The sequence below is a fragment of the Cibotium barometz genome, chromosome 22, assembly GCF_041138505.1.
Source record: "Cibotium barometz isolate CiBa-2024 chromosome 22, ASM4113850v1, whole genome shotgun sequence".
Lineage (NCBI taxonomy): Eukaryota > Viridiplantae > Streptophyta > Polypodiopsida > Cyatheales > Cibotiaceae > Cibotium > Cibotium barometz.
The window spans coordinates 39,325,818-39,336,565 of NC_141067.1; the positions used below are offsets into that span (position 1 = coordinate 39,325,818).

Sequence of the window (10,748 nt, forward strand, 5' to 3'; positions counted from 1 at the left end):
GAAGGCAAGAAAGCCATTGGATGCAAGTGGGTGCAAGTGGGTGTAAACATAACAGTGATGGAAGCATAAGCAGGTACAAGGCTAGATTGGTAGCCAAAGGATATGCGCAAGCATATGGCATTGATTATGAGGAAACTTTCAGTCCAGTTTTGCCAAGATGGCAACAGTGAGAGTTGTGATAGCAGTGGCTACGTCAAAGCAGTGGTCTTTGAGAGTTTTGATAGCAGTGGCTGCATCAAAGCAATGGTCTTTACATCAAATGGATGTAAAGAATGCATTCTTGCATGGGGATTTGCAAGAAGAGGTGTATATGTTGCAGCCACTTGGTTATGAGGATGTGAGTCACCCTGAGCATGTTTGCAGGTTGAAGAAAGCCTTGTATGGCTTAAAACAAGCACTAAGATCATGGTCTGACAAGATTTCTAAATATCTTGTCACTATTGGCTTTCATGTAGCCAATGTAGACTTCTCGCTGTATGTGAGACACAGTCATAGAGGGGTTGTGCTATGTAGACGACTTGATCATTACTGGGGACCATGATGCAGAGATCTTTGATGTAAAGATCTTGCTTAGACAGAAGTTTGAGATGAAGGATCTGGGGGAGCTCAGATATTTCTTGGACATTGAGGTGATTAGGTCACCACATGGTATCGGATTACTGTAGAGACAGTATGGCTTGGACATGTTGTCCAAGTATGGTATGACAAGCTGATAACCTATCTCAGTGCCATTGGATCAGAATGGCAAGTTGAGTGCAGATTCAAGAGAGATTTTGGAGGATCCTACTATGTATAGGCGCATAGTAGGAAGCTTGATCTACATGATGATCACCAGGCCAGATTTGAGCTATGCTATTGGGTTGGTGAGTCAGTTTATGCAGGTTCCTCGGAAGCCGCACTTGGATGCATTGAGATGCATACTGAGGTATGTGAGGTCTACTTTGCATTGTGGACTATTTTATGAAACTGGGACAGAGATATGTGTACATGGGTACACATATGCTGATTGGGCTGGTAGTATCTCAGATAGAAGATCTACTAGTGGCTTCATGTTTTCCTTGGGGAGTGCTGCTGTCTGTGACTTGGAGCAGCAAGAAGCAGCCTACGATTGCTTTATCCAGTACAGAGGCCAAGTACAGAGGTGCTGCTATGGCAGCATGTGAGGTAGCTTGGTTGAGAAAGCTACTTGCAAATTTGGGTCTATCAGTGGATAGACAAGTCGTCATTTTCTGTGACAACATTAGCAGTATACAGTTGGCGAGGAACCTAGTTTTTCATGCTCGCACGAAGCATATAGAGGTTCACTACCATTTTGTCAGAGAGAAGGTCTTGGCAGGAGACCTTGACCTTGTTTATGTCAGCACACAGAGGATAGATGAAGCTGAGCTCGAGGGGGAGTGTTGAGATATCGAGCTCATCTAGTGAGGCGGTGGACACTGATGACCCGCCTGGGGAATAGGCCCCACACTTACACCACTGGCATGGTTGGTAAGATCATGGGTGATATACGGCCAGTGGGATGGCAGGCTGTGTGACAGCCATTCTGGCATAGTTATAGCGCCAGCTCATTTAGTTGGGTTCACACTATAGAGAACCCTATTATGTATTTGGTTGAGTACCTTTTATATGTGAGTACTCTTATCTTTGTATATGGTGTGTTGAGTGTTGAGTGAAGAAGAAGAATATTTTCAGCCTCTCACCTTGTGTGTTCTCTATTAGGGTTTTGTGAGTGTGTGTGTGCTTGTAAGAGCTCAAGCTCTCTTCTCCCCTGGTCATGAGCTAAAGTGTCAGTAGTTGGAACATCACTAGTTATGGTAGAGACAGGAATGGGAAGTTTCTTGCCATAGACAATTTCAAAGCGAGCTTGACCAGTAGCCGAATGGGGGGTACTGTTGTAACCAAATTGAAGTAGAGGCAAATGTTGATCCCAATTAGAGGGTCGGTCAATAGTGTAGAATCTAAGAAGATCCATAATAGTGATGTTGGTAGCTTCAGTCTGGCCATTGCTTTCTGGATGAAAAGCGGATGTAAAGTCAATTTTAGAACCTAAGTTCTTGAATAGAGAAACCCAAAAATGATTACAAAAGCGACCATCTTGGTCAAAGAGAATGACTTTGGGAAATCCTTGGTGAGGAAAGATGGTCTTAATGAATAGCTTAGCAGCTTGAGGGGTAGACATGGTCTTCTTGCAAGTTACAAAGTACGCTTGCTTGCTAAATCTATCAACTATGGTCCATATCATGTCATTTATGAGAGGACATAGTCGGTAAACCAGTAATAAAGTCCATTGAAATCTCTTCCCATGGATCTTTGGGAATAGGTAAGGGCATTAAAAGACTAAAAGATTTACCATGTTGGCATTTAATTCTTTAACAAACAATACATTCAGAGACACAAATTTTGCAAAGTCATGTTTCTTGTGAGGCCAAAAGAAATATTCTTTACATGCAGCTAATGTGGATTGAATTCCTCTATGTCCCATATATGCAGGAGCAAGGAAACCTCTTTTTAAGATAAATTTTCTTTATCTTAAAAAATTTATTTAAGCTATTAAATTTGAACTAATCTTAATGTCAAATCTATGGTTTACTAATTAGGTTCTTAGGTTGTAAAAATACAATAGAGATACTTATGAAAAAGTCAGAGAGACGTGAATATATACATACCTCCATCGTTGTGGTGTTATTGAAATTATCTGTCAAAAACAATTTTAACACTCCCAAAGAGACGTGAATTGTTATTGTTTCTATGGATAGGGAATATAAAGCTTTTAAACATAATTCATGAGAAACTTAATATCATAAGGATAAAAGATAAATTAATTATGGATATAAGGATAGGAAATACTAACCTTGAGTTGAAAAGCTTACATATATTTGATTACTGCATTAATGTTTTGGAAGGTGCTCGAATCACTGTTTGAAAGATAAAACTTACATAAAAATATTGGAGGAATTATTTACTAAGTTATAGAGGGTAGCAACTTACTTGCAAGTCTTGGATAGCTTTGCTACAAAATACATTATTAGAAGGACATAAATATCACAAGCATATGTGATGTTTTAATTTGTTGTGATTATTAAAATTATGAAAAATAGAGAAACTTACTTGGGTTGGACTGCAAATATCAGCTAAAAGAAAACGAATCGACAACTAATAATTTAATTTTATGCAAGTAATCAAATTACACAAGGTGAATACTTAACTGGTAGATCATCAGAGATTTGGCATATACTAATCTGGTTAGTCTCAATTCATAGTATAATATCAAACTTCAATTGTTAATTTATGAAGTTTAGAAAGTGTAGTTATTACTTAGCTTTTACATGTAATTCATAAGAAGTCAGAAGCTTGTATGTCGAAGAGGAAGTGGGAAGAATAATATTTGTTGATGTCGAAAAATCAATTAATAACCATGGATCCAAAATTCTTCAAAAGCTCGAGAATATTGCTGATGTAGAAGATAACTCCTTAACACCGAAATAAATCCAAGTAATAACTCGTTGAAGAGGTCATTAAAAGAGTTAAAAATTACCAGAGAAGACAACCAAGGTAATAATTTCTTGATGCCAAGCTCAAGGGTCGGAGTAGTCGTTGTGGTAATCTTGTTCTTTATCATCATCTTTATTCCAAGTGTAATATACTTCGATTTTCAAGAGGTTTAGGCATACCTGGATTATCATGAATACCTTGATGTTGAGAATTACCCTCTTAGTCGAAAGAGAAGTTGTCGTCCTCATGGTTGACTTGTGAAAAATAGCAACCCTTGATGAAATCTGTAAAAAGTAAACCTCGATAAAACCTTTGAAAGTCTTATGTTGCTTGTAACCCTTGAGATTCTTAATTTAATCTCCAAAAGGCAATGGTAGAAGAATCTTGAAAGTATTTGTTTACCTTGTGCTAAAGTTTGAGAAAGCAAGCCTTTTCACTTGAGTATTGTCTTTATTCCAAAAATCAATTTTGATAATATCCATTTTTATAGTAATCCATTTTTTTGAAGTTATGTCTTGGATCTTTGGAAGCCTTTAAATTTAGTTTGAAGAGATTGCAATATAAAGCTTTAAGGCTTTAAGGCTCTAGTTATATGCTTCATCTTTTTTTTAAAAGGCTTTGGTAATAAGAGATATAGGATATATATATATATATATATATATTTGAATTGATGATGGCAAAGGCATAGATGGTACAACCACAATCGGGGAATCTGGCACGGGGGAAATTCAATGATTCTATAATAAAGGAAACGGCTAGCACAACAAATTTTAGGAAAATATTTTTTTTAAAAGTAATAAGCTAATAATATTAGCTTAAAGTTGGCTTGCTTTAACCCTTCTCCATGGCAGCGCATCAAAGAAAGAGGAAGAAAATCGTTGCTCAGGGTGGAGACCAACGACAATAGAGAGAAAAAGAGAAGGGAAAACGGCCATGAAAATAGAGGAGAGATGACGATGATAATTGCAAGGGGGGAGCAGGCCTGAAATTTGATGCCTAGTATTGGGCTTCATAAAAAATCCAATGACGTCTTCCCCTTATTTTCAAGGCATCAAATGATGCCCTGATGTAATTTTCAAGGTTTCAAGCCTTATGTATCGATCTCTATCTCTAGCCCCAAACACCTACGGCCCACATGCCATTGTCCAGTAATGTAAATCACTTAGTTTACAAACTATCAAATCACTCATTAACAATGTGATTGCACACACATACACATTTTGTATGCACATTGAAGCACAATGGAAGACAAAGAAGTTGATAGCAGTCCACAAACAAAGAGACTGACCGTTATCTTTTTTTTTGGGAGCAATCCTCGGCTGCAAACCTGGGTTGAGACCTCTGAACAAACACGAAAAAAGACATGAAATACTGCACTACCATAATGCCTAAAGAATGGAGGGCCAGTGCTTGAGAAGTAATTACCTTACGCATGTCATTATCCGCCTCGTCCTAGAGGACTGAAGGGCACAATTCCTATACCCAACTCCCTGAAAAAACCAGCATCTCTTGGAATAAAAGTCAACATGGAGAATCATATATCACAATAATATATGAATGAAAAACCTGCAAGTGGGTATGACTTCTCGTTCAGCATCACGAGTCCACAAGGACCATTCCAATTGGACTGCTGTAATAGGATGGATTGCATGAGCTCGCCGAATAGTAGAAGCTTAAGCCTCAGAAAGGCCCAAGTACTTGACCTTCCCTTCTTCAACCAGCTTTTTCATTTCTCCAATCTGTGTAAAGCTGTAAGAGGGTTATCTTTGACTCATCAACTTGTAAATAAACATGTATGGTTTTGAAGAATGAATGATTCCTGCTAAAAAATAATTGAGCATATCGAAATCCACAAGAGAGAACTCTGCACTTACCGTGACCTCAATGGGGACTCTGGCATCTATGCGATGCACATAATAGAGATCACCATGTCCTCGCTTTCTACCACATCCACTATGAGGGATGAAAGCTGCATCGGCTAGAGCCTAGCACTTCTTTTCCACCAGCTACTACTCCAAACCCTGCAGCATACTATCAACAAAAATAGAACTTGAGCAGCTCTTTGATATACAAAATACCCAAAAAATGCCAATAATCATCACATACCATCTCAGCTACATCAAGAAGAATGGCACCTCCAAGTTCCAACCATCGTCCCGTACGAAGAGAGCAGAGTTGAGCATGGACTCCACTGAAGTATATTATCACTCCTACAATATCTGCTCCAAGCAAGATAAACTCACAAACATGGATGAGTAAAACACATACTTGCTAGGCTATAAGAGACGTTCTTTTCTCCCTTCTACAGCTACAACTTTCTTAGCCTTTGCTACAAACAAACTGCAATCATCTCTATGAGGCAACAATTCAAATCACCTAGCACCAGACCATAAGAACATTAAATTTACCTTAATAATTTTATGTCAAACCTGCAAAAGATGGGGGAAAAATTTACTCCAGACCAAATCAAGCTTAAAGCTACTTTGAACCAAATCAAGCTGAAAGCTGAAATTTACTTCCTGATAGATACGCTATGGATGAGAAACCCAGAATTTTACCAATAATTAAAACTTATTCAACATAACTCCAAACCAAATCAAGCTGAAAGCTGCTCCAAACCAAATCAAGCTGAAAGCTGACAATAGCAACATGACTCATAAGCCATCACAAACCCATGATTGGCAGCATGCTATTCCATTGAAAAATGAGTCAAACGTTGCTCCAAACCAAGTACATTGAAATGCATGAATCATAAGCCATCACAGACCCTTCTCGCTTTCACATCTTTCCAAATTTCATGAACGCATGGCCAATCCACATCATTAACATCAGGACCAAGAAGGGAGACTCTCATCAAGGCATCAAGTGTGCTCACTTCCAAGCATTGACGTAGATCACTTTTGATCATATTTTGCTTTGAAAAGCCTCTTTCGCATGATACTGATGAGGCAGGAATCACCAAAATAGCTTGCCAAAGCTTCATCATGTTGGGGTATGTGTTCTGCCATTCAGTATTAGAAGCAAAAACACGCCATGCATCTATCATGTTCATGCCTTCACAACCATAATACAAAGTATCTGTGAATGATAATACCTCATTTTTGCAGCCTTGTTCATCCACAAGGTATCCCCCAAACCTCTCCAACAATTGATCAAGCCACATGGAGACTTTCTTCTCTCTTTCCGTAGAGTCTCGTGGTCGTTTTTTATCACGTGGGTAATGCTGTGGATTGAAAAGCTTGACAGCATTGAATAGAAACACATCTGGAAATCTATCATTAATGCAATCCACAACCTTTTGTACAAAAGCCTTAGCAAGCATAGTGCAACTCATTACATCACCTGGCAATACATCCAATGGAAGACCATCTTTATCCTTACCCGGAATACATGTGTATAACAGTTTATGCGCATAGACCTTTCCATCATCATTTACATGCTGTAGAAACCCACTTTCTGAATCATCCATAAACTTCTTTAGATAGAGTGTGCCTTTTCCAAACTCCTCCCGCAAGAACTTTCTTTTCAACGAAGAAATAGTTACATCTATGCAAGTAGTTATTGAAGATATATCAATGATGTCTGCCTGAAACTGTTTGCTTAGCATATTCAAGTCATTCAAGACATCAGCCAGCATGTGAATGCAAAACAAGACCTTATACACTCTCAGTTTATTGTACCATGCAGGTGCAGATTCTTGCCAAAAGCTCAAAACAGCAGGCATTAGCTTTGTCAACCGCACCATAACATTACCTCTGGCGAGCCATCTGACATCATGAATACGTAGCACTTCAAAAACCTGCAAATTCATCTCTTGTAACAAATTTTGGAATTCTGTATGTCGTATGCTAGATGCAGATATCCAAGTATACACCTTGTTAGCCATTTTATCAATATACGAGAGACAACTGAAGCATTTTGCTGCATCAACTACGGCAAGAGCTTCCCTATGAGCTATACAATGTATGTTTACAAGGTGAGGCACATCTCGTTTTAACTTTGCTACAAGACCATCATTACAACCCAGCATGGAACTATCTCCATCCGTTGCAATTCCCACCATGCGATGCTTTTCAAGACCACACTCATTAAAAACATTATAAATTGCATCATATTTTGTCTGAGCACAACCATCACTTACCAAAACCAATCTTGCAAACTCAATATTACATAAAGCTTTGCCATCCATAGGCAAAAAGCAAAGATAAATAATCAAATGCTTTTCTAATCCCCTATCAGTTGTCTCATCCACAGTCACTCCATAAAAAGGGCTTTGCAATAATTGTTTAAGTTGAGATCTTTTTATATACTCAGAAATGGAAATGACAAAATCTCTGCATGCTATTCTATTTGTGTATGAAGAATAGTCATGCTGTATAGGCATATTCTCCACACCCATTGCATAAGCAAGATCACATAATTTCTCATACTTTCTCAATGCTAAGTCTTGTTGTGCATTAAAATAGGCTAGCTTCATCACTGTTATCACCCTGGATGTGTTTCTACATGTCATTACCTCAATATGTGCTGGCATTTGTACCCCACACTCACTTCGATACCTTCCAGCAGCCCATGCATGTTCTCTAGACTTTCGATGCTTTCTAATGGCACTTAGCATGATACTTTTGCATCCATTTCCTCTACCCCATGGCCCTTTCAACTTGTATTTTTCACACCAAATGCACTTCATGAATTCTTCTTTACCACAAACTACATGTTTGAGAAAAGCATATTTACGTACCCATTCTGAACGAAACTTACGTACTGGACCTTTCTTCTTCTCTTCACTATCTCCAGTGGCGGTAGAAGGAGCCCTTGTTGTCTCCTCTCCGAGTACCTCCATGTCAAAGTCAAGCTCATCCTCGTATGTCTCAATTTCAGAATCAGCAAATTCGTTGTTGTTGTCATCACTTACGCCAAATATCTCCTCCATCACTACATCATGTCTTGTCTGCCTCCTTGATGGATGTTCTTCAATCCTAGTCTCATTCACTTTTCCTTTGCCAAAAAGTTGAACGAGAGTAGTTTGACTCATCTAGCAGAATATTAAGAGCAATCAAATCATCACTAATCATCGATACCAAACACTTGCAAGTAAATACAGTTTCATATATGAGCATAGTGAAAAAAATCAAGTTTTGTCTAACCTTTGTTTGTATATTCATGCCTCTTGATGATGAAGGTGCACCGGAAGTTGCCGAGACGAACATCTTTAAGTGAGTCCTTCAACACACACTGTAGCTGCACCGAAAGGGAGAGTATTTGGAAGTTCAAAAACATAGTAGTTTCCATATGAGATTTAAAAAGTAACTTGGGAAGACCTTTGTTGATTGTAGTGGCTTTCCATGTTTTAAAGAATCCTCAAAATAGCCTACTTTCTAAGTTTGCATCTAATAATTGAATATTTTGAAGCTCTTCACATTGGTAAATCTAATACATAAAATAAGCAAGTACACATAAATGGCTTGGCTTATGGGGGTCAATATGCATGCATGAGAGAGAGAGAGAGAGAGAGAGAGAGAGAGAGAGAGAAGGTTAGTGCATGTGCCTAAAAAAGAGGAGTCCTGTATTAAAGAAATGAGCGGATAGAAGAAATGGTGCCAACTATCATCTGGCCTTTGTTAGAGGATTTAATTTGCAGCAGAAAAAAGATGTGTGAGGAGAGGTTGAGTATGTCATGTGCACCTTTAAGGGTGGAATCAATGCCACAGATGCTTTCCCATGCACATTGCAATCTCACAAGAACAAATTTCTGAAGCTTACAGCAAAACCTACAAAAACGGCTGGATTTTGACATACTCGCCTGAAGGCTGAAACGTTGAATAATCACCGGATTCGACAGCAGCAAGGGCAGCGTTGGCAGCAGCAACAACGGCAGCGGCGGCAGCACCCACTGTCACGACGCTGGCGGCTGCACCCACTGTCACGACGCCCACAGCAGTACTGTTGACGTACTCGCCTGAAACGTTGAATAATCACCGGATTCGACAGCAGCAAGGGCAGCGTTGGCAGCAGCAACAACGTCACGACGCCCGTCACAGCAGTACTGATGACATACTCGCCTGAAACGTTGAATAATCAGGCCTTTCTAAAATGAAGCGTTGAATACTATGCAGTGCTGGAGAGAGAGGATGGGATTATGGATAGATACTAAGAGGCGGCCGGCCACTCCTGCTGCCAGCTGGAGAGAGAGTAATCTCGTGGGCGCCGGCCCCTGGCACTGGGCAGGCTGGAAGTGTGTACATGCGCGTGGGCGCCGGGCGGTGCCAGGTGGCCCGTGGGGCTGAGGGGCCAGGGCGCTTCACTGCAGTGTTCAGCCTTCCATATATTTAGGGCCTAGGCCCATATATATATATATATATATATACCCATGACTCCTTAGGGGTTTTTATAGGGTTTCTTTTGACGCCTTAGTCCCATTGGTAAGATTTCATGTTGACACCTTAGAGCATTGTGCAAGGTGTATTTGACGCCCAAATTTGTGGATGACGCCCAAAATGGGTATCAAATTTCAGGCCTGGGGGGGAGAGAGAGAGAGAGAGAGAGAGAGAGAGTAATAAGGAGGGTGGCAGCAAACAAAAAGAAGATGGAAAAAAATGTGCAGTAGCCAACAACGATTCCCGTTGGACAAGATATTGGGCCACGTTTTCTTCAGAGGGAGAGAAAGCGACTCCGTGGAAGCTCGAGCGGTGGCAGCGTCGCTTCTTAGCGTTTTTTTATTATTTTAAAAAAATTTCCACAGAACTGCTAATCGCAAAAAAAAAGGTGGTTTTGCCCACTTAAGTGGTTTTTGAAGTGGTTTTGAAAATTGAAAGGAGGTTTTGTAGAGGTTGGTGAGTAAATGGTTTATCCATTGGACAAAAGAAGTCTTTCTTTCAACTAAGGTATCCAAACTTAAAAATTTACCTTAAAAATCAATCTTTTAAGATTAAACCCATACCTTTTTTGCAGTTTCTTGCATTCTTGGAGAGTGTCATTGTGTCCTTCCTCTCGTGCATGTAAGATATAAGCTTCAAAACATACCTCCTTTCTTTAAACCTTGTTTTTTGCAAATAGCTTTTCTTTTCTTCAAGTAGAAGTACCCATAGCTCTCTCGTACTAATGCTTTGAATTAACCTCCATCACCATAGCATAAACTTGGCAAATAAACAAGAAGCGTATAAAAAGCAAGATATGCACACCAAAACCCGACGGCCGTGCACCGGCCATAAATCCATCGCTGATATGCTCACCAAAAACACAAGACACATTAAATC

At 39.6% G+C, this 10,748-nt stretch overlaps 1 protein-coding gene and 1 pseudogene across 2 annotated transcripts; both read right to left on the reverse strand.

Annotated features, from left to right (window-relative positions):
* Positions 1–4,480: 4,480 nt before the first annotated feature.
* Positions 4,481–5,601, reverse strand: LOC147626592 (IN2-2 protein-like; annotated as a pseudogene). Its single transcript, XR_015268632.1, has 5 exons — positions 5,543–5,601; positions 5,367–5,433; positions 5,059–5,231; positions 4,918–4,982; positions 4,481–4,833 (listed from the first exon to the last, which is right to left on the reverse strand). The product of XR_015268632.1 is annotated as an IN2-2 protein-like (transcript).
* On the reverse strand, positions 5,571–9,502 carry LOC147626593 (uncharacterized). Its single transcript, XM_086816651.1, has 3 exons — positions 9,448–9,502; positions 8,640–8,733; positions 5,571–8,527 (listed from the first exon to the last, which is right to left on the reverse strand). The coding sequence occupies exons 2-3, from the start codon at positions 8,700–8,702 to the stop codon at positions 6,242–6,244; spliced, it is 2,349 nt and encodes a 782-aa protein (XP_086672777.1). The 5' UTR covers positions 8,703–8,733; positions 9,448–9,502; the 3' UTR covers positions 5,571–6,241.
* Positions 9,503–10,748: the final 1,246 nt, after the last annotated feature.